Source organism: Vombatus ursinus, unplaced genomic scaffold (assembly GCF_900497805.2).
Source record: "Vombatus ursinus unplaced genomic scaffold, bare-nosed wombat genome assembly UNPS02014768.1, whole genome shotgun sequence".
NCBI classification, from domain to species: domain Eukaryota; kingdom Metazoa; phylum Chordata; class Mammalia; order Diprotodontia; family Vombatidae; genus Vombatus; species Vombatus ursinus.
In genome coordinates, this window is record NW_020954546.1 from 29,522,878 (window position 1) to 29,548,169 (window position 25,292).

At 39.7% G+C, this 25,292-nt stretch overlaps 1 protein-coding gene across 2 annotated transcripts in view; it reads right to left on the minus strand.

Moving 5' to 3' along the window:
- Nucleotides 1-25,292, minus strand: part of MYO1D (myosin ID) — a 393,551-nt gene that overhangs the window by 207,422 nt on the left and 160,837 nt on the right. For both annotated transcript variants that reach the window (XM_027861852.1, XM_027861853.1), the window contains exons 15-16: nt 19,094-19,260; nt 4,296-4,503 (exon numbers count right to left, since the gene is read on the minus strand). In XM_027861852.1, coding sequence (XP_027717653.1) covers nt 4,296-4,503; nt 19,094-19,260 — 375 coding nt within the window. The remainder of the gene's footprint in view (nt 1-4,295; nt 4,504-19,093; nt 19,261-25,292) is intronic.

Below are 25,292 nucleotides of genomic sequence, written 5' to 3' on the forward strand. Positions count from 1 at the left end.
ATGGGAAAGAAAGAGAAAGGAAGGGAAGGGGAGGAAGTGAATGGAAAGCGGCAGGGAAGGTGAGGGAAGAGAAGGCGGGGAGAGGGAGCGAATGGGAAGGGACGCAGGAGAAGGGGAAGTGAACGTGGAGTGAGGGGAAGAAAGGGAAGGGGAGGGCTAGGGAGGGAGGGGAGAAAAGGGAAGGGGAGCAAAGAGTAGGGTTAGAAAAAAAAATCAACACTGGGCGATGACAAAAGGTCTAATATCCAAAGATAGGACTGAAGAAAGAGAAGACAAAACAAAAATCAAGAACTTGCTAGACAGTTGCTTCACAGGGCAATTAATTATACACGGTATAAATGTCACCAGAACACCTGCTCTTTTTGCTACCAAACTGACAGAAGCAGTTTATTGATTTCGCCATCCCTTCCTCTCGAGTCATAACCCCCCCCACCAAAGAGCTCCTTGAGAGCAGCCTGTGCGTCTCACCTCCTGTCTCTCTCGTAGTCATACTTAACAACAAACCCAAGAGAACAGACTGAGAGTCAGTGGATGAGAATAAATCAATGTGGGTTCTGAAAAATCAGAGAGTAGAACTTTACAATCATGGCGACCACATCGGCTCCTCTTACCGAACCTGATGACACAAAGATTTGTCCAGCACAGCTAAGGAATTTTTATTTTTATTTTTATTTTCACGGAAGTCCAATTGAGAAATCCTAAGAAAATATTTAGGATGGTAAATGATTAGGCAAAGCTGCAAATAAATACTTTCTTCTAATTTATAAGTGGGAGATATTTTTTGGTCAAATTACCTGACTCTTTTAAAGCAAACCACACAAAAAAAAATAAAAACAAAAAGGCATTTGCAGTGAGCTAATTTGATCAAGGCAAACAGGAAACCAAGATCTCTTGCATTTGGTAATAATGAATGCTATGATTACTTAGGAACTTCTGACTTAGGTACAGAATCCTGACACTGCAGGAAGGACTGAGACGTGCCCTATATGCCAATAATAAAGCCAGTTACTTTGTAACACAAATGGCTCCCAAATTAGCCTTCGCTTTGCAGTAAGCCTCTAAGAAAAAGTCAATTGTATAAACCAGGAAGAAAAGCTAAATTACCCCAATTAGAGCAAAATGAGCAGTTACAGACAAGGAGCAGAGCATGCAGCTGCTACTCTCTTGACACTGCACCCCTTACAGCTAACAAGTTGCCACTACCTAATTGATGCGGCAAAACCATTATCTGCTTTTTGTTTTTCAAACGGAATTTGGAAGGAGAGAAGGCCCACATCTCCCATCATTTTTTTTTGACGAACCTACAATCCAACTTAGACTTTCAAAGATGAGCAGGGGTCCAATGAGGGGACTGATTGACAAACAGGAGAGGAGGGTGATGTTAGACCCCAGTGCCACTTTCATTATCCCTTAATTGTAGCCAAATAACTCTGAAAAGGAAGTTAAGCAACAGGGCTCTCACACCTACAGCTGCTCAAGAAAGAAGTCTGGCATCTCCCTGGGACAGGCCACATAGGCCAGACATTATGAAAATTTGGGCAAACCCCCTAATTTTTCTGCCCTACGTTACCCTGGCCTTACCTTCCTTTCTGTCTCTCTTCCTTCCCTCCACCCTTCCTTCTTCCCTTCATTTTCTGGGGTGGGGTCTAGATTTGTGATTAATCTGGAATGGAGATTTCCTGGTATGGAGACTCCTTCCACTGAGTGAGAGGCAACTCATCTCTAACTTTATAGTCTTACGGGGTTGCCTGGGGCATGGAGACCTCTAGTCATTTGCCCATGGTCATACAGCTAGGACACACCAGAGTCAGGATTTGAACTCTGGTCTTCCTTCCTCCAAGGCTGGCCCTTTATCTACTTTATCACATGGACTCCTATTTAAAAACAGCTTGCAGCCTCCCTGAAACTGTCAAGGTCTGTTTATTTAATTATGGCAGTTTGAAAAAACAAAACAAAACTAGGGAAAAGAACCTTTTTTAACACACAAAGATTCATTTTGTAGCAAAAAGAAGAGTTAGGGAGGATCCCTTGCTAGACAGAGCCAATGAGTTATGCTGCCTCTCATGTTTAATCTTCCAGCCATAAAAATACTTTGAACTTTGCTGGACTGGTGATTTAGAAGGGGGGTAATGTGGAGGAGGTATTCCCCTCACTCTTTCTTATTCTGTGTGATTCATAAAAATAAGGGGCAGTCATGGACACGTGGAGAGGGGGACTCATGGGAGAAAATTCTTCAACATGACTATGAATCTTTGAGGAACAAGAGATGCTATTATAAATTTTCTAAATAACTGACTGGCTTTACCTCCCATTTGGAAAGAAAAAAACTCAAGAGATAAATCACAAGGAAATAGCAAAAATCAAAGCTTACAGTTTAGTTTAATGAAGTTCAATTTAATAATTTAGTGATAGTTCTCAAGGATGTGGTTGCTTTATCAAGCAACCAAAAAGCCAGAACTTATTAAGTGGATACTCTGTGCCAGGCTCTATTTGAGGTGCTAGAGATACAAATATAAAAAAAAAATCAATCAATAAACATTCATTATGTGCAAGGCACTATGCTGGGGATAGAAACGTAAATTTGACAATAGTGCCTGACCTCAGGGAGATTATAGTCAATCTGGAGACAGCCAGGCCTGGAGAGTTAAGAAGACATGAGTTCAAATGCAGCCTCAGTCACTTATTAGCTGTATTATCTGAGCAAGTCACTTAAGCTCTGTTTGCCTCAGTTTCCTCAAATTTAAAATAGGAATATTAATAGTATCTACCTCTCAAGGTCGTTCTGAGGAGTACATGAAATAATCACTGTATAGCACTTAGCACAGTGCCTGGCACATAGTAAACGCTATATAAATATTAGCTATTGTTATTATTTTTATTTGTAAGTATATAGAAAATGCAGATACAAAACAGATAGAAGCAGACTTTGGGAGAAGGTGCTAGAAACTATAATGATCAGGAAAGGGCTCCTACAGAATATGGCCCTTGAGCTAAACCTTTAAGGAAATTAGGGATTCTTAAGAGGTGGAGGTGAGGAGACGGTGGATTACAGGCATGGGAGGCGGCCAGTACAAAGGTAAGGCCTCAGCATTTTATCTGTAGTAAGAAACATAAGAGAGTCAGTTTGGCTGGATTGCAGAATGTGTGAAAAGGTGTGATGCTCAACAAAGCAGAGCCGGGCTGGAGGCAGCTTTCAGAGTGTGCTAGTGCCAAGTAAAGGAATCTGTGGATCACCTCAGAGAATGAAGCTATTAACCTCGGGTCTGGGAATTTGTTGTTTTTTTCAGGCTCCCTCATTCTTTTTTTTTTTTTAATGTAAATTGTATTTATTTTATCCAGTTACATGTAAAGATAGTTTTCAACATTCATTTTTATAAGATTTTGAGTTCCAAATTTTTCTCCCTCCTCTCTCTCCTTTCCCCTCCCCAAGATAGCAAGCAATCTGATATAGGTTATGCATGTGCAATCATGTTAAACATATTTGTGAATTGGTTTTTTAAAAAATATTTTGATAACTCTATTTCAATGTAATTGGCTTCCTTTTTAAGTATGCATGATGAAAAGTAATAGTGTATCTCTTCTATACCAGGGTTATTCCTAAAATGATGAGAAGGTGTTACAGCTGTCCCTTCTTTCTGGGGAAACTCCCCAGTGACAGGAAAAAGAGAGAGAAAGAGGGAGGGAGGGACACATAGAAAGAAGAAGGGAGAGAAAGGAGAGGAAAAAGGAGAGGGAAGGTGTGTTTGGGGGTCACACCCCATATACCACTATTTCTATTTTTATACCTTTTTTTTAATTAGAGGGAAATTAATTTTGTTTTATGATTTGAGAATTGCTTACCAGTCCTTCAGAATGCACCTCCTTCTAACTTCTGCGTTTAAGAATTCCTTATTTATTTCAAGTCAGCTTAAGTGCCAGCTCTTATGTGAAGCCCTTAATGAACCCTCCCAGCCCAAGCTGCTTGTATCACCTGTCTGCCCTCCCAAGTGAGAACAGGGATTGCTATCTCTAGCCCTTAGCACTGCATCAAGTTCATAGACAGTGCTTAATAAATGCTTATTATTTGCTAATAGGAGGTAAGAGGATAAGAGAATTTCCAGCTGCAAGAGACCATGGAAATAATTTAGTACAACTTCTTCATTTTGCAATTGAGAAAAATGAAGTCCAAGATGGTGGGGGTCATTCTGAGGTATCTGAAATTTCATCCAAACAATCAACAGTTTACAAAGAGAATCCCAACACATTGTTATGGATATGAAACAGGCATTCTGTTTCAGTGGAGAAGGCACAATTACCTTTTGTAGAAAGAGGACAATCCTTACAAGCATCTGGGCATGGAGTTCTTCCAAGGTGAAAAGTGTCCTGGGAGTTCGGATAAAAATTTTGGTCTTTCCATAAGCCACATCATCCTGGAAACCACAACCTTCAATCAGCTTTTTCACAGCTTGCATGTCTGAAGGGAGGTCATGGTTGGGCCAGGTAAATTCAGAGATCATCTTGTACCTAGGTAAACAAGCATTTATGTTACTGGAGAATCTCTTGATCCTATAAAACCTATTTTTGCCCTGTTGATAAATCTGGAAGAGTTTAAAAATGCTATTCATTTCAAAATCTGTTGTGAAGATTAGCATGGTCTCATCATCTGATATGATTTAGGGATAAGAGATCTAAAAGCCTTTTTAAGAAATGATTAAAAAAAAAACCTGAAATTTATCCCAATGTATGTTGTACCACTGAAGTGAAGTACATAAGATGAGCAAATACAGGGAGAGAATAGTGAAAATGTAGTGGTTATGTATTTGTGTCTAAAGGTAGCCATTTCAAGGGGGGAGGGAAGCAAAGAAAAAAATAAATTTACATGATAACTTTATTACATATTTGAAAGGAATAGCAAGTTCTACACAATAGATTTGCAGCTTCATGTGCAATCATTTTTAAAATTATACTGTTATGGAAATATTTTTTATCCCATAAATTAAAAAGAATTTTTAAAAATTTAAAGGATAAAAAAAGTTAAGAAAACCAGGCAGACAGGAAGTTTGTTTTAAGCAATGGTTATAAAACATTTTTCAAAGTTCAATTTGACTGGAGTAGAAGTCCCTAGGGGCTGTCAACCCTACCCATCCACTTAGCATTGAAAAGCCACTTCCTGTTTCCTACCAGGGAGGAATATCCACTCTATTCTTGGTTACACAACACGTTATAATTTCCAAATGCAAGTAGAGAAGTGGGCAGTAAGACTGGGCTTGTGTAGGGGCTTGAAATAGGTGGAAGAAAAAGATAGACAAGCTTTCCAACAAGGTTTCTGTGGCAACACTCCTGGCCTCTCCCTCTGAATAAGAAGATAGCTCCAAGAACAGGGGATGGTCAGGGAAAAGGCAGGAACATAAGAGATGACGTTCCATGTGGGAGCAACAAAGAGTAGGCCAGTTTGGCTAGACTGAAAGGTGGGAGTGAAGGGGGGGGTTTGGGGTGCTCTTAGATGCACAGAGGCACCCCAAGATCGTGGGAAAAAGCCCAAATCCTGCCGCGGATCTGCCTGAATGAATTCAACTCAGATCTTCTTCCAGCCAGAGAAAGTGTTTATTAAAGATAAGCATATAGGCCAGACTCCAAAGGAACCCAAACATCAGTGATCTAAATAGGGTTCAAGGTGGTCAGGTGATGCTCACAAAAAAGAGCAGTGTGAGGCAGTCTAGAAAACCCAGAGTCTGAGTGGGGGGTGGGGTGGATTGGCCAGGTGACGCCCATCAGGGTGGGCATGAGGGGTCTCAGCTTCTAAGCTTCAGAACAGCTCAGCATCAGAATGGGGGAAAGGTGAGCCTTAAGTACCGACTGGGGGAGGGGCCATCCAGTTTGGAGTGACTGGAGGAGGGGTCCAAGGAGTGGCCAAGCAGTTTGGGGCAAGGGGAAGAGGGGTCCAGGGAGATCTGGATAGGGGTGGCCAGCAAGCTGGGGCGAAAGAACACTGGCGCCAAGCTAGGATTAAGGGTGGGAGTGGCCAGGAAGGCAAAACAATGAGAAAGCCAGTTGATGGGGGAGGTGGGTCCTTTGGAAAAGGGTCCAGGTGAGAATTTCCATTTGGAATGTCTGAGTGATTTGAACAGACAATGAGACTAGATAATGAAGGGAGCTGAAAGGGGAAGTTGGCTTTCAAAGGGAAATAAGGCAGTTTCTAAAACTTTAAGGGTTTCCTGGGACCAGTAAACAAAAGTGAAGCCAGGTTCTTCTTGTCAAAGAGAGATAAGTGAGTCTGCAAGGAATCTAAAAGTTTTAAGGTTTTTCTGGGAATTATAGGTAAACCGCTTCAGGAGGGGGAGTGATATCAAACAAGGCTGGAAAGACAGGTTTCGACCAAGTTGTGAAAAGCTTTACAAGTCAAAGAGAGGAGTCTGTATTTTATTTTGGAGGTAATAGGAATTTATTAAGCTTAATATCTATCAGAGGAAGGCTCTATAGCCTCCTATAGCTTACTAATTGAATAATTAATCTGTAGAGGAAGCTTTGCAGGAAAATAACACCTTTGTGTCCTCAGAAGACTACCTTCTAAGAAGCTATGAAACAGCTTAATGTATTTCATTCCAGTGATTGCTAGAATACAAACCAGACAACTCAGGGATTTTATAGGATCTTCAGAAGTTTAAAGGAACCCCAAGGCATAAATGCTGGGAAGATATGGAGGAAAAAGAGAGTACTACTTTGGGTATACATACATACATATATATAGATATAGATATAGATATATAGATATATATGATACCTCATGTACCTTTTAGTTCTTAATCCTATGAATAATCTAGCAACAAAAGTTTACTGAATCATACAGTTTTACAAATTGGAAGATGCTTTGAAGGCCAATGAGTCCAATTTCCATCTAAAGCATGAATGCCCCAGTCATCCAGTCTTCACCCCAAATCTTCCACAGATAAAGAACTCACTACCTTCAAAGGTAGCCTATTTATGGGCAATCCTCTTTTTTTTTTCCTTCTTACATTGAGTCAAAATCTTACTATTTCCATCCATTACTCCTAGGTTTTACCTTCACAGTCCAAGCAGAATATAAGATGAATCCTATTTTCTTAGGATAAGCCTTCAAGTATATAAATAACTATCATGCCTCAACTCAAGTTCTTTCTTCTCCAATTTAAGCATCTCTTGTTCCTTCAATCCTTGTACCTATGGCATATTTTCTAAAGTCCTCAAGATTCTGGTCATTGTGCTCTGGACCCACTCCAACTAGTCAACAGCCCTTCTCAGATGTGGGGCTCAGGAAGAAAAACTACATTGCAAATGTGGTCTGGGCAGAGTAGGGTGATGTAGTGATCACTCCACAACACCACTAACACTTGACACTGTTGACTGTTCTCTCTTTAGTGATACCCATTCTTTCCTGATTTCTGTGGTGCAGTTCTCTCTGGTTTCTCTTTTCCTTCTGAATACTTTCTCCATCTCCTTAAATGGTTCACCTTATTCCTCCCACCCATCAAGTAGAACTGTGCCCCAAGGTTCTCTCAGTTCATGGTTTCCTACTCTGGCTTTGATACTAGCAACCTCATCTATTCCCATGATAACAATAATCATTTTTATGTGAAAAAAATTCCCAAATATGAATATGAATATGAAATCAATAATAGTAATAGCTATTTTTGCATTTTCTCTTCTAAATTCCAGTCTAGCATATCCAGTAACTGTTAAACATTTCCATATTGATATCCCATGAGTACCTCAAACTTAACATGTATAAAATTAATCATATCATCTTTCCTCCCCAAAACCTGTCCCTTTTCCCAACTTTGCCTAGTTGTTCAGGTTCAAAAGTCTGTAATTATCACTGATTCTTCCATTTTTTTTCCATACCTCTCCCCGCCCTCACCCCATCTAATTAGCTGCCAAGTCCTGTTCATCTACCTGTACAGTGTCTCTCACCTTCATCTCCTCTCTTTCATTAATACCATCCCTACCTTAGCTCAGGCCCTAATTAGCTCTCAACTGGATGATTGGAAGGGTCTCTTAACCAGTCTACCTGCACCAGTCTCTACTCTTGAATCCAACCTTCACACAGCTGCAAAATTAATTTCTCTAATGCAGAGCTCTCACCATGAGTCTCTCCTGTTCTAACATTTTAGTGGTCTCCTATTGCTGACAGGATAAAATACAAACTCCTTGACACTTAAGACCTTCTGAGATTTGTCTTTAATCTAGCATTCAAGCCTTCCCTCCACTCCCGCCCCATACTGCTCCTCTCCTGTACTCTACATTCTAACCAAACTTAATTACTTGTTGTTTCCCAATTTCATTCTGCCCTCTTCTACCTTCCCACATTTACACAAACCATTTCTTTAAAGCTTTGAATTTATTCCATCTGCAATTCTGATTGTTAAAACCCTTGTCTTTAAAGGCCAGCTCAGATACTACCTTCTATACAAAGCCTTCCCCAGTTATCTCCAATTTCCTCCCTTCCGGGCACTGAGCTGAACTTTCCTTTTCAAATTTTCTTGTCTCCCTGGATCTTTATTTTCCCTATTGTAATTCCTACAATAACAATAATAACAACAATAACTAACACTTATATAGGCAACCAGGCACTGTGCTAGGCACTTTACAATTATTATCTCATCTAATCCTTACAACAACTCTGGAAGGTAGGTGCTATTATTATGTCCATCTTACAGATGAGGAAACTGAGGCAAACAGGGTTAAGTGATTTACCTGGGGTCACACAGCTACTAATTGTCTGAGGTCACATTTGAACTCAAATCTTCCTGTCTCCAGACCTATATCCATTGTACCACCTAGTTGCCTTGTGTCATACTTGGGTCTTATACTACCCCAACCCTCTTCCAGATGGAAATTTCCTTGAAAAGAGAAGTAATGATAACTTTTATCATTGTTCTTATCTCCAACACCAAATGGACTGTTTTGCCCTGTAGATATTTACTATTTCTTGAATTAAACTGATGAAAGTACAGTAGTATCTGGCAGTTCCTACACTGATGAAATCACAGGTCTAGGCCCCTCCCCTTTCCCCCAAGAAGGATTTCCTTTAACTTCTTTGTTTGCCATGTCATACTATAGAATCACACTGAGTTATGGTTCACCAAAACTTCTTTTGCACACTGACTATGGTCTAGTGCCATTGCTGTCATGTACAGAATCCCTATGTCAGAAGAGACGCCAGAGGCCCCTGGTCCAACCTGCATCTGAACAAGGAGAGGGGACTGAAGCGCTCACCTCTTCCCAACCTCTCACTCTGCCCATCCTGCCAGAACTCCTTCTCTTTCTTCTCTGGTGTCCACATCTCTATTCAAGTGATCATTGTAGTAATGGGTTCTATAGGGGCAACCAAGTGGTGCAGTGGATAGAGCTATGGCCTTGGAGTCAGGAGGATCTGAGTTCAGATCTGTCCTCAGACACCTGACACTTACTAGCTGTGTGACCCTGGGCAAGTCACTTAACCCAGATTGCCTCACAGAAAAAAAAAAAGTAATGGGTTCTAGAATAGAAGTCAAGTTGTTGGGCTGTGGTTTGCCAACCTTATTCTCTTCTGCTTTCTGAAAACTGGTAATATCTGCCCTTCTCTTGTTTGAATTGCTCTCCACTATCCTCCATGAACTCTTCTGGTACACAAATTCTGACTGCACAGCTGCAGCCAGCAATCCCTTCAGTACCTTGGTATGAGTTTTATCTGGGCCTGAACTCATCAAGGGCATCTAAATGTTCCCTTACTAACACTTTCTTATCTGGGGTTTCAACTCCCTCTTTGTCCTTTTTGTTCTCCTCTTTCAGTCTCCTGGGTCAAGAAAAAAGTCTGTGAATTCAAGTTGAAGAGCAGGACCACCTTTTCTCCATTGTCCACGAGGGTGGTCCCACACACCCAGAGCAGCAGGTTGTCTTTCCTCCTTGATAGCTTAAGTCCCATCCATTGGTTTTCCTTCGCCTTCTCAACTCATTCTGGCTCCACCCATCCTCTCCTGACACCGGCCTTAGAGAACCATGTCAAGCTTTTGTACTCATCCTTCATTATTTGTTGCTAACTGCAACTTCCACATGTCTTTTTAATATCTAAGTTGGTCTTTGAGATCCCTGGATATTCACATTATTTTCTTCAGGCAATTATCCTTTCTGTCCTCATCTGAATTATATCTCTGTGTCTTTGAATTGCTTTCTTGAATAACCATCAGTCCCAGATCTTTATTTTCCCTAACATAAATCCTACCTACTCTGCTCCCCACCTTTCCACCCTCTGCCCCCATCCCTGCCCCTGCTACATACTCTTGAGTGACACCGGCCTCTTGGCTGTTCTGTGAACAGGAACACTCCATCTCCTGACCAAGTGCTTTCACTGGCTGTGCCTGATATGCCAGGCATACTCTCCCTACTCATCTCTGCTTCCTGACTTCCCTGGCTTCCTCTAAGTTCCAGATAAAATCTCTCCATCTATAGCAAATCTTTTCCAGCCCCTCAATTCTAGTACCCTCCTTGATTATGCCCTACTTATTCTGTACATAGCTTGTTATCATACAGCTCTTTGCAGCTGTCACTTGTTAGATTGTACGCTCCTCGAGGGCAGGGACTGCCTTTTGCTTTCTTTGTATCTCCAGCATTTAGCACAGTGACAGGCACACAGTAAAAATTTAATAAATGTCTACTAGGTGACTTTCTCATACCACACTACCCCTGTATATGTCTTATCCTATTCCAACTCTCCTCCATTAGGCTGTAGGAATGAATTATAAGATATTAGTTCCGTTGCTGCTACTAATAGCTGGCATTTACACAGCACTTTGAGATTTATGAAGCAGTTTACATTCGTTATTTGAATTTGAACCTCATGACCAGCTGTTGGCACTACAGGTAATAGTTCATTGGGGAACCCACAGAACACTGTGAGGTAATCCCTCTACCTACCCAGGTATGTAACCCAGAGTGTTAAGGAAAGGCCTAATGCATTGAGGACTTAAATAACACCCAATGTCATGCAGCCATTCTACATAAGAAGCTGGGCTTTGAAACCCTTTCTGGCTCCCAAAGCCAGCTCCCTGCATGCCACGCTGCATCTCACAACACAAATCAGACTAGAGAAAAGCAAATGAGCTTTTGTAAACACGATCATTTTGAATTTTGCACTGTACTAAGTTATTTCACAAAACAAAGTATTCTTTTATGATGTAAATAATCCTGTTTCATAGTCAGTCAGCCAACAAGCACTTATTAGGCACTTCCTATGGGCCAGGCACTGTACTAAATGCGGAGATACAAAGAAAAAGCCAAAACAGCTCCTGCCCTCAATAAGCTTACAGTTTAATGATGGAGATATAAATAAGCAGGTATGAACAAGATACATCCAGAGAAGAGAGAAGGTAACATGAAAGGGGAAGGCATTAGCAGCAGGAAAAAGCCTCCTGGAGAAGGCGGGTTTGGACTGAGTCTTGAAGGAAATGAGGTGATGGGGTGCTTGGGTGCCTGTGCTTGGATCCCAATTTCTCCCTAGTCTCCAAACAGTATCCCTGACAGTTTCCCTCCAGCCCAAAGACCCTATCTCTGGCAATGACTCATGAGTGGGCCCAGTGAGGCAAACGATCTCTCCCTGTTACAAGAACAAGCTGACCTCTGTAGAATTTCCCTTGTATGAACAGGACTGTCTTGTACCAGCAGAACTATCAAGTACTGATGTCCACAGTTACCGTATACAATCCAGAGGTCAAGTTACAGACGTCAATTCCTGAAGCTATCTTGTTACAGGCATAACAGACCAAAAATATGCCCTTAAGGAACCCTTTTAAAGGTTCCCTCTCTCCCCACCTTTCCAGTAGTGAATAATGTAGTTGTAGGTTACCACCTAATTAGCATACTTGGCACATAATTCACTACTTTTCCTACGTAAGCTTTAGCATCACTCCTGTTAGGTTGCAAGTTCCCTAAAGAGCTCTGCCCACCATGGCAGAATTCCTTAAGGACTTCTGCCTGTTATATAGCATAACAATAAATTTTTGCTACATTGACTTAAAGAGTCAAGTGGATTCATTTCAGATGACCCCGTCTTATACTCCGGTCCTTGAGGGGTCTCTAAACCTCTCAGACCTCAACAGAGGGAGGGCATTCTAGGCCAAAAGGAGAGCTTTCCTTAAGGCAGAATCCAGATGAAGTGTTTTGTTTGAGGAACAGTAAGAACACCTGTGTTATCAAACTGTCAAGTCTGTGGAGGAGAGTCAACGGTAAGAACAATGAAAAGACAGGAAGAGTCCAGGTTGTGAAGGGATCTGAATGCTACACAGAAGGCTTTATATTTCATCGTGGAATGTTGGAGGTTTTTAATAGAAGGGTGACATGGTCATATATCTATTCTAGGAAGATCACTTTGGCAGCTGAATAGAAGATGAAATGCAGTGGTGACAGACTTCAGGCAGGGAAGGAGCCCAATTAGAAGGTTACTGTAATCGTTCAGGTGTGAGGTAATGAGGTCTTGGGCTAGGGTGATGGCTGAGGTAATTGTGAGAAAGGGATGAATACAAGAGATACATTCAATTTTTTTGAAGCAGGGCATATCGTGCAGTATCAGGAGAGAATACCTTAAAGCAAACATGGTACCTCTCTATGTTCTTTGCCCCCTATCTCTATTATCTTTCTGTTGTCGTTCAGTCATTTTTTAGTCGTTTCAGATTCTTCATGACCCCATTTGAGGTGATCTTGGCAAAGACACTGCAGTGGTTAGTTATGTCTTTCTTTACAGATGAGGAAACTTTACTGATGAGGAAATTGAGGCAAGCAGGGTTAAGTGACTTGCCCGGAGTTACACAGCTAGTGTTTGTGATCCCATTTGAACTCAGGTCTTCCTAACTCCCAGCCCAGTGTTCTATCCACCGTGCCATCTAACTGTCCCAACTATAATCTTAAAAGGAAGAATAGACAGGATCACAGAGACAGACTGAATCTTAGAAGATCTAGTCTGAACTACTTCACAGAGAGAAGGGGTGAAAAAAAAAAGCCAAGCAGAAAGAACACTAGACAGGTTAGAAGCTCTGGATTCCAATTCTGCCTTTGTCATTTACCAGCTGATGCCTGTTCAGAGCCCAAATGTCTTTCTATAAACCAAGGCAAATCTTTGCTGACCTCACAGGGCTGTTGTGAAGATCAAACAAAATTAAATCGTGAAACTGCTTAAATTGATAGTTGAAAGATGTTATTCTGCAAATTTCCCCCTTATGTGCTTCTGGGGAGCCATCCAATTGTTCTGTTTATTTTCTGGCATCTTTACTAAAGGCAGCTGCAGGTAATATACTAGCCAGAATTGTTTTTAAGGCTCCCTAGATCAATGCTAAGCATTTCAATAGTCTATAAAATATGCCGAATCTGAATTTTTCTCCTGATGAATTAAAAAAACCAACAAGATATGGAAAGAAAAAATGAATAACAGCTTCAAATCACTTAAGAAAATAAACATAAGATTTCTTTGAAAATATTTGCTATATTTGAGAATCAGTGAATAAATGGATCAAACAGTAAACAAGGGGACTATGCATTTTAAGATTAAAACAATTTAACATCTGCAATTTCCCCACAACTTAATTATCAAAATTGTTTCATGATGAAACAAAGAGTAAGCAGTTTTAACTCTGCCCATTTTAAAGTTTATGATATAAAAAGTCAGGTTTAATTCTTCAGGAAAAGAATAAAGCCATATGAACAAATAATAAAAAATGTAACTCAGAATTTTTTTTAAAAGGAAAAAAACTTAATTTATTATAAATTACTAAATTCCATTTTACCATAAATAAAAGGAGGTAAGAAGTTATAAAAAATGATATCTTCTATGTCTTCCTTGCCTACCTGTTAACGTCTCCCCATTCTAAAAAGTGGACAACTTCCCCAGAAACCTGTACCCCACTCAAATTCCATTTCTTCCTCATTTTCCCATTTATTTCTTAAGCCCATAATGCACTTTGGCTTCTGTTGAAACTTCTCTAAGGTCAATAATAAAACCCTTTCCCTGTCCTTGACTTCATTGTAACATTTGACACTGATAACCACACTATTAGGTGACTCTTTTCTCTCGGTTTCAGTGACACAACTCTGATGGGCTGGTCACGTTGTTCAAATGCCAAACGTACACTTGCCTAAAAGATTATTTTATGGAGAACTCACACAGGGTAAGCATTCACATGGTGGTCAGATGAAGTGATACAAGGACACTTCTCATGGTCTCTTTTAAGAACTCTGGAATTGATTGTGTGACATGGAAGACACAGGCAAAAGACCACCCAGCATGGCGTGACTTCATCGGAAAAGGTGCTGTGCTCTATGAACAAAGCAGAATTGAAATAGCACAAGATGTGCAGATTTAGAGAATCTACGCCAAATGTTCACATGGACTATTTGTTCCCGATCTGTCGTAGAACATTCCCAGTTCGAATTGGTCTGATCAGACACTGTGGACACACTGTAACTTGACTCTAACTTAGTGATGTCATTTTGGTCCTCTTAGAAAATGAAGAACAAGAAACAGTAAATTCCTGGCTTCCTATCTCTCTGAAAGACAATGGTGCCCTCAGAGGTAACAGAAAATTCAGAATAACAGCTGTTATTTATTCAGCACTTTTAAGGTTTGCAAAAGCACCTGACAAACAGCATCTCATTTCAATCAATCATTAAACATTTATTAAGCACCTACTATGTGCCAGGCCCTGTGCTAAACCCAGAGATACAAAGAAAGGCAAGAACCAATCCCTGCCCTCAAGGAGCTTGCAGTCTAATGGGGGAGACAACTTATAAACAAATATATGCAAAGCAAGCTATATACAGGATACACAGGGAATAATTAAAAGATGGAAGTGACTAGATTTAAGAGGGACTAAGAAAGGGTTCCTGTAAAGTTGGGGCTTTAAAGAAGCCAGGAAAGTTAGTAGGCAGAGTTGAGAAGGGAAAGCATTGCACGCATGGGGGCCAGCCAAAGAGGATCCCCATAGCCAAGAGATGGAATGTCTTGTCTGTGGAACAGCCAGGATGGCAGTGTCACTGGATGGAAGGGTAAGTGGTGGGAAGTAAGGTGCAGGAAGACTGGGAAGGTAGGAGAAGACTAGGGTATGAAGGGCTTTGAATGACAAACGGAATTTTGTATTTGATCTTAAGAGACAATAGGGAGCCAATGGAGTTTATTAAGTACGGTTGGAGGTGGCATGATGAGATCTGCACTTGGGCAAGTCATTGGAGGCAGTATGGAGGAAGGATTGGAGTGATGAGAGGTGTGAGGCAGGCAGATCCACCAGCAGACTATTACAACTATCCAGGTGTGAGGTGGTGAGGGCCCACACCACAATGGAGGCAATGTCAGAGGAGAGAAGGTGGCACATTCCAGAGATGTTTCAAAGATGAAATAAATAGGGACAGCTAGGTGGCGCAGAGGATAGAGCACCAGTCCTGGATTCAGGAGGACCTGAGTTCAAATCTGGCCTCAGACACATAACACTTACTAGCTGTGTGACCCTGGGCAAGTCACTTAACCCCAATGCCTAGCCAAAAAAAAAAAAAAGATGAAATAAATAGGCATCAGATTAGATATGGGGTTGGGGGAGGGTAATGAGAAATAATGAGGAGTCAAGAATGATTGATCCTCACCACACTCCTTTCTCACTCAGGTGCCATCATTATCCCAGTTTTACAGATGATTAAAACTGAGGCAAACAGAGGTTAAGCGATTTGCCAGGGTTACACAGCTAATAAGTGCCTGAAGCTGAATTTGAACTCAGGTCTTCCTAACTCCACGTCTAGAACTCTATCCAGTATGAGAGAGAAAGATCAAGAGTTCTGACATTCTAAAACCGAGATGTCTATGGGACATTCAATGTTTGAGATTGATGCAGTTGGCGATGCAGGACTGTAGCCCAGGAGAGAATATGGCTGGATATGTAGATGTGGGAGTCATTTGCATAGAGATGACAACTGAACCCATGAGAGAGGGTATACAGCAGGGGTTCTTAACCTTTTTTGCTAATGGCAGTTCCATGGAGCCTGTGGACCCCTTTTATGCATTTTAAATACATAAAATAAGATATACAAGACTGTGGGAAACAACCATATTGAAATATTTAAAAAAATATTCATGGACCCAGATCAAGAATGTATGGTTAGAGAGCAGAATGGGATCCGGTAAGGAATAACTTCAGTTGAGTAATGAGGTCAAAAACCAGATTACAAGAGGTTGAGAAATGAATGGGAGTAGAGGAAATGGGGGCAATAAGCATGGATAGTTTTTCCTAGAAGTTTGCCTGTAAAAGGAGGAGAGACAAAAAATGAGAGGTGATAGCAGGTGATTGAAGTGAGAGCCAGATCTGATGAGAAGGAGAGCTTATGACTAAAACTGGGATAGAACAATTTCCTCAGTGGTGATGGGAAATGGAAGACAGATGACAAGTGGCTGGAGTGTAAGTGGGTAATGAAAGACAGGCAGTGAATGAAAACTGTTCTTTCTGGAAAGACGCAAAGGTCTGGCATGCACGAGTATAGCAGCAAAACAGGATCGTAGCAGCAGGAATTTATATTGTTCCTTTCCTTCAAGGGGCGTAAGTACAGTGAAACATAAGCACGTTCTCAGACTACACATGTTCCTGCAATCCTACAGGGATGACCTCTTTAACCAAAAGAGAATTTGAGATAGAGTAGTTACAATGACTTTCTGAAACCTACAGCTACATAAAAATAGAAGTAAAACCCATTCTACTCCCTTGGCTTAGTAATAAGTGGTACGCTAATGGGTTTATTACTTTCAAATTTGGTTACAGTGAAAATTCCCATTTCTGAAAATGCTACAGTTTAATGTTAGATTTAATATGAAGGCACATACCTTAAAACAGTTTGAGTAAAAGCAATTCTATTATAAAAATACAATAATAAAAACAAAATCCTCTACTAAAATAATTTCATTCACAAGGATAAGAAATTTTTAAAAAACTATGATAATGGTATTATACAGGGGAAAAAAAAATCCATCAGGATACAGAGGACTAGATGATATGGTTAGGCATGGGAACCAAATGTTAAGATTCATAACATGAAGAGATGAGCAAACCAAACAATGACACATTAAGAAAGGGCAAGGCTGGGCAACCAGAAAATTAAAAAAAAACAAACTTAAGTAAGAAGTAGTGTATAAAATAGAAATAAAGGTCAATATTTGAGTAACATTCTAGGTAGCAACAGCCCAAGCAAGTTGGAAAAAATTTTCAGACATACTGTAAAAACTAGAAAGGATGACACAACCATGTTACTCTTAAAGGTTTTCCATTTATCTAACAAATAGATGCAAAGTCACTCTTCTCTCCTTCCCTAAGGCAAAGAGCATGACCCTGGTACCCCAGCAAATCACATCCTGCCTGGTCCTGCTAATTATAAAGCCGAACTCAGAATAAATCTGCCATTTGGCAGCATCTTTTCCTCCCCCAAAGACCTCCAAAGCTTTCCAGGTCACTTGTACATTAAAAATCCCTCTCTCTCCTTCTATAAAAGACATAAAGATAACGGAAAGTGACAAGCAGAAACCTGGGTTTAAACCGATAATCTTTAATAAAAGCCTGCACAACTTGAGACAAGAAATCACTGGAAAATACTCATTTGAGCAAAGAGTAAGATACTTCTCTCAGCATCACTGTCTGCTGGTCTAATGGACCTCTAGCTTCCATTCCATCTCCACTTTTGATTAAAAAATATGATTCTGAATGGATGTGAGACTGCAAATAGAAAAATACTGAAGGACATAACGAATCAGTAAAGCATCTGATTTCCATTTCACATGTGGCCTGAGGAATTAGTCTTGGTACTTTATAGTGACATGCAATTTAAAACAGAAACTGGACCCATTCAACATAGGAGTTGCATTTTTCCAGAAGCATATTTCTATCCAAAATAGATGGGTCTGGGGGCAGTTAGGTGTTGTACTGAATAGAGCACCAGACCTGGAATCAGGAGGACCTTACTTCAAATGTTCCCTCAGACATCTACTAACTGTGTGACCCTGCGCAAGTCACTTAACCCCAACTGCCTCAAAAAAAAAAAAAAAAAAAGAAGATGGTTTTGGTGGAATAGGTTACATAGTAAAATATGTAATCAAAATATTATTTAAATAAATAATGATAATGAAATATGGAGTGCTTTTTGACCTTTAATTTCATGGTTACTGATGGGGTCCCACTAAACTCCATTTTCAAAATCACTTCTGTACCAGAACATGAACTAGAGTTCATTTTCTTTTTAATATAGCAGCAAATCTAAAGTTTGAGGGCAAAGGGAGGACAAAGAAATAGCAAAGGCTGATTGAGTACATTTATATAGTTTGTAATTCATGATCAACAACCTTGGTCTTTATTGCTATCTCTCTCACTTTTCCCATCTACCCCCTTGGAGGTGAAGCCTTGCATCCTACCATTCTAATGACATATTTCCCATCTCTGGTTCGGCCCAGACAATGCTCCCATCCATTCCCCCGACTCAACTCATGGCAATATTTAACTTCCATTCATTTCCAACAAGTTTCAGTTAGAATATACATATAACATCTTCACATTGGGCATGAAGAATTAGATGTAAATCTTATCATTAAAATTTGTTGTGTTTGCAAGATAATACAAGTAAATCACTTTTGCTATAAACTTTCAAGAAGGAGGCCAAACTAAAACCACTTTTTAAAGTTGAAATATGAGTCTAACCAGGAAAACTGACAGTTCAGAAACAAGTGTCCTAAAAAAACCCTTTGTTTTGTCTAAGGTTTATGTTTGATTTAGTTCAGAAGTCTTCATTTAATGATGATATTTTATATTTTAAATGTTCTTTAAGTTAAATATTTTTTAAATTTTAAATTAATTATTTGAAAATATTCTTGAACTTCGTAAAGAATCTCTCTTCCTCTGCTGCCCCCTGCAAAACTGAATCTTAGACTTCATCTCTTTTTTCCAAGAAAGGATGCACTATTTTCCAAGGCTCATTCATGCCAATAGATGAGGGACATCTTTCACTGGTCTAGGATTTATTCATTTTTCCATCATCTGAAATACAAATGTTAGGAAGATTATGTTGTTCATAAGGTACTTTGAAGATCCCTGCTCACCTGTGAAGAAACTTCTCATAGGTCTGACGGTAAGCAAATCCTGCCCGCCGTACTCTCACGTTTTCCAGTAACCCAAGGTATTCCACCTGATGCCGGCATCTCTCTTCATCAAACAGCTGGGGGGACTTTTTGTCATTTGGTTTAATGCAACGTACATAATATGGTTCCTTAGGAGACAAAAATTGCAGATGATAAGTTTCACTTGAGAATAAGCCCAGACTAAGGCAATAATCACACAACTTATCCTGGTTATTTTGTGTTCCCTTTACCAAACAGAAACCAATTATGATATTAAAAATAACTTGAAGGGCTCAGTGGAAAATACAACTTTTCACCTTGGTGACTGGTACCTCCATGGCTTTTCTCCTTCTCACTCATCTGTTGTGTGTTTAGAATGGCTAAGTCATGGGCATAGATGGAGTACAAGACAGTCAGCATAAGGTGTGCTCCCGATCATGGAACGTAGAGTCTATTATATACATTTTTGCAGTGTGCCTAAACTATGTGAGATTTTGACCCTTGACTTAGATGGTTTTCCCATTTACCCGTATTTCTACTCACTTGGTTCTTCCAATTGTTTTAATCTAGCACACAGCATTTCCTTCATCTTGCACCCTTCTGAGACCACTGTTTACAAATATAGTCATGGCAGAAAGTCTAAAAATGTATTCAACACAGAATGACTCGGGGCAGCTAGGTGGCACAGTGGATAGAGCTCTGGCCTTAGAGTCAGGAGGACCTGAGTTAAAATCCGGGCTCAGACACTTGACACTTACTAGCTGTGTGACCCTGGACAAGTCACTTAACCCTAACTGCCTCACCAAAAAGCAAAAACAATCAAACAAAAAAACACAGAATGACTCTTAACACTGATGAGGATTTGTAAATGCGCCCCCCCCACCCCCCTCATATGACTTTTCATTAAATATAATTCACTGGAAACAGATTAGGAAAGCACTTTACAAACAGTTTTAAAAGCCAAGGTTAAAATCGTATTCCTTAAAATGGAATTCTAGATGTAATTACTAAATACCATTGGTTTGCTGGGGAGCCCTGTTAGTCACTGCTGGCCATTCCTTATTAAGAAGCAGAAGCGCTTTCATGGTCTTTGGGAGAGGCATTGTAAAACAACTAAAATATAATAGGCTCAATAAAAACACTTTCCATTTAGCCAATTTTCTGTCTGTTCATGTTTTTTTTTCTTTAGAAATAATCAGTTTGATCAAGCCTAATACACTAAAAATTCTACCTATTGTGGTCAATGATAAATGTTAAACAGAAGCCATGGTAGGTATTCTGAGGTGGCAGTAGGAAGACTCAAATCTCACAGTCTTTAACCCTATCTTGTCCTTACCTTATCCTTATTAAAGGTCATCTCAGGTAAGTCAAAAAGCATTTATTAAGCACCTACTACATGCCTGGCACTGTGCTAGGCTCTGCAGGAGCTCCCAGTCTACTGGGGGAGACAATATGCACACAACTGCACACACAAGACACAGACATGATCAATTGAAAATAGCCAGGAAAAGGAAGTCACTGAGATTCAGGGGGATTCAGAGAAGCTTCCTGTACCTGAAGGTGGGATTTTGGCTGGGACTTGAAGGAGGCTAGGAAACAGACATGAGGAAGAAGAGAATTCTAGGCTTGGGGGACAGCTAGTGAAAACACTCCAGGACAGGCATGGAGTGTCTTACTGAAGAACAGCAAAAATGCCAGTGTCACTGGATCACAGATGACATGGAAGCAAGTAAGGTTAAGAAGACTGGAAAATAAATGGAAAAAGGACCCACATGTACAAGAATATTCATAGCAGCTCTTTTTGTGGTAGCCAAGAACTGGAAATTGAGGGGATGCCCATCAGCTGGGGAATAGCTGAACAAGTGGTAGTTTATGAATGTAATGGAATACTATTATTCCATAAGAAATGATGAGCAGGTGGACTTCAAGAAAAACCTGGTAAGACTTAAATGAATGATGCTGAGTGAAGGGAGCTAAACCAGGAGAACATCGTACATAGTAACAGCAACACTGTGTGGTGACTAACTTTGACAGACTTGGATCTTCTCAGCAATGCAAGGATCTAAGACAACTCCAAAAGACTTACGATGGAAAATGCTATCCACATCCAGAAAAAGAAATATGGAGTCTGAATACAGATGGAAGCATACTATTTACTCTCTCTTCTTTCTTTCTCATGGTTTCTCCCATTGGTTCTAATTCTTCTTTACAACATGACTAATGTGAAAATGTTTACTATGAATGTACATGCATAAACTATATCAGATTGCATGTTGTCTTGGGGAGTGGGGAGGGAAGGGAGGGGGAGAAAATTTAGAACTCAAAAGCTTAGGGAAGTGAATGTTGAAAACTAAAAATAGAGAGAGAGAGAGAGAGAGAGAGAGAGAGAGAAACAAATAAGACTGGAAAAGAATATAGGAACCAGATTAAGAATGGCTTTAAAAGCTAAACAGAGGGCTTTATATTTGGTCTTGGAGGCAATAGGAAGCCACTGGAATTAGTTGACTGGGGGGCCAGGTGACATGGTCACACCTGTGCTTTAGGAAGATCAGCCTGACAACAGAAAGGAGAATGGACCTTAAAGTGGAGAGAGATGAGGCAGGGAGACTGATTATCAAGCTATTTTCACCTATTTCACACCACTGGTGGGAGGTTATGATGGACAACACTAGGGCAGTGCCAATCGGCAGATGGAGAGAGCATGGGGTTTGGAATCAGGAACACTCATCTTCATGGATTCAAATTCAGCCAAGGACATTTACTGCATGACCCTGGGCAAGTCACTTAACCCTGTTTGCCTTAGTTTCCTAATCTGTAAAATGAGCTGGAGGAGGAAATGGCAAACTACTCCAGGATCTTTGCCAAGAAAACTCCAAATGGGTTCACGGACAGTCAGACATGACTAAACAACAACAGTGCCTGAAAAATGCAGCTCAGTACACATAATTCATGTGAGATTATAGAAAATGTATGAAGATGCTAGAGAATGGGGATCACCTCAATTTAACTTGCTTTGAACAGTACTAAGGCACAGAGGCATGTGCAAATGTCCACTTTCATTCATGCAAGTATTTACTGTATGCACAGCACTACATTAAGCATTTGAAGTAAGATGAGATAAATAAACTCATCTGTTATCAGCAACTTATCACTATCCTTCCTAAAATGGAGCAGCCAAACAAAGATGATACCCTGAGGGCAGTGTGATTAGGGCAGAGTACAACAGCACTACCATTTTCCTAAACATAAACACTATGTTTTTTGTAATACAACCTAAGATTGTAGAACCTTCTAAGAACAAAAGTAAATGTATGAACATTTTTTTAAAAAGTAAGTGGTTTTGGGCAGTGTGGAGATGAAAAAAAAAGCACTGGCTCTAGACTTAGAAGACGTAGGTTCAAATCCCACCACTGACATGTACTGCCTGTGTGACCTTGGACAATTCATTTCATCTCCTTGGGCCTCGGTTTCCTCATGTGTAAAGTATATGGTTTGGATTACACTGTGGGCAGGGTCCCTTTCAGCTGTATATCTATGATCCTATAATGTAGTCCAAAACATCCAGGAAATATAATCTAATAGAGTGTTTAGAATGATTAGTGATTGTTCTGGTAGAAGGAATTTAATGAAGATGTCTAGAGCTAAATATTGAAGGCTGTGCGCAAGCAAGGTTTCTCTAGTGCAGATTGTATGACATTATTTTCTTTTCATGTTTATCATCAATCCAAGGCACTGCACTGACTCTGTAAATCCATCCCACAACCAAGAAGTTCTCTGAGCAGGTTTTTTAGAAAGGTCATAGCACATTCCAATTCCATCATTATAAGCCCAAGGCCCTCTGATGAATCTCACACTCTTTTGGGTTAGAAGCATTCTGAAAAACTGAAAAGTCTAGCCAACTACCAGCTTTCACATAACTTGTTAGATTCTCAAAAGTCCATATCCTGCTGCTTCAGTTCAGTTATGAAAGGGGATAGATGGGACAAGACACCATTAATGGTGACTTAACTGGAAAGGTATGTTATGGAATATGCTTAGGATTTTAATCAACTTTCACCGAATAGTCAAACCTACTTATAAGCACCTAGGCAATCAAGTATTGCAGTGGATAGAGTTTTGGACGTGGAGTCGTAAGACCCGAGTCTGAATTCTGCTTCAGACTTTTACATAACTGTGTGACCTTGTCCAAGTCAATTAATCTTTTTCAGTCAGATTTTCTTCAACTGTAAAATGGGAATAATAATAGCGCCTACCTCCCAGGGTTGTTGTGAGGATCAAATAAGATAGTACATACAAAGTTCTTTGCAAACCTTAAAAAGTTACATAGACACTAGTTATGAACATCTGAGTACAATTCTAGAGTTGATAACAAATGTACTTTGACAGGCAAGGAAAACTAAGTTGAAATGTTGATTTTTAATTTTGTTGGGATCTAAATGCTACAATTACAAAGATCATGTTTTTTTATATCATGTTGTGACTTCAAATTAAAAATCACGACTCTGGAAAAGTATGGTTAAGCTTGCTGTACAGGAGCTGGGCCATAAAGACATCGAGCCAAGATTTTACTAGAAATGGCAACAAATGAAATCCCATTGCACTGACCAACCAGTGATTAATAGTCATCTTCACTGGTCCCTATTTGATTTTTTTTGTTTTTTTGGCATCAAGATATCATAGATTGAGTTTCCATTGCACACCCAGCAAATTGGCAAAGATGGCAAAAGATAAATATAGCCAATGTTGGAGGGTTTATGAAAAGACAGCACACCAACATATTGTTCTTGGAGCTGTAAATTGGTCCAAATATTCTGAAAAGCAACTTGGAATTATGCTAAGAAAGTGTCTAAAATGTGTGAACAAAACAGACTTCCTATTCTTGAAGGCAGAAATTAGAAAGAAAAAGAAAAGTGAACGACTGGAATCTAAGGAGGATTGGAATCAATATCCATAATCTTTCATTTAAAAAATGGGAAAAGGACCTATTTGTACAAAAATATTTATAGCAGCTTTTTTTGTATTGGCTAAGAATTGGAAATCAAAGGGATGCCCATCAAGTGGGGAACAGCTAAACAAGCTGTGGTATCTGATTGTAATGGAATCCTACTGTGCAGTAAGAAATGATAAGCAGGATGATTTCAGAAAAACCTGGACAGATTTACATGAACTGATGCAAAGTGAAGTGAGCAGAACCAGGAGAACATTGTACACAGTAACAGCAATATTGTTCAATGAAGAACTGTGAACGACTTCACTATTCTTAGCAATACAATGATCCAAGAATCCCAAAGTACTAATGATGAAGCATACTATCTGCCTCCAAAGAAAGAACTGATATTGACTGAATACAGACTGAAGCATGCTCTTTTTTCACTTTCTTTCATTTTCTTCTTTTATTTGAATCTTCTTGTATAAAATGACTAATATGGAAATGTTTTACATAATTGTACATGCATAACCTATATCTGATTGTTTACCATCTCAGGGAGGAAGAGGAGATCTCAGGAGGGAATTTTGGATAGAATTTGGAACTCAAAACTTTAAATAAAAATGTTAAAACATTGAAAAAATATTCATAGTCTTTGATCCACAGATCCCACAGTGAGGCATGTACCCCATGAAGTCAATGACCGGAAGAAAAGTCTTATATACACCAAAATATTCATAGCAACACTTTTTGTAGTAGCAAAAGACTAAAACAAAGTGGATGCCTATCAGCTGTGGTACCCAGAAAGAATGTCACTGTGTTATAGTAAACAATGAACATGAATCCAGAGAAGCAGGAGAACTGTATGAATATGAACTGATGCAAAGTGAAGTAAGCAGGACCTTAAAAGCCACATATACAGTGACTAACAAACTGTAAATAGGGAAAAAAAACAACACCAAAAATTGGAACTAAATGCTATAAAATTATAATGATGAATTTTGGCCCCAAAGAACAGATGTGAGAACACACCTTTCTTTCTTTGCAGAGGTGAGAACTATAGATATAGAACATTACATATAATGTCAGATTTGGCTGATGTGTTAATTTTACCAAACTATTCCTGCCTTCCCCACTCTTTTTGGTCTGTTACATAGGATGGCTCTCTGAGAAGGAGGAGGGAGAGGGCTATATTAGTAAATTAAGGTGATATAAAAGCTAAAGATATAGAAAAAAACTTTTAAAAAGGAATAA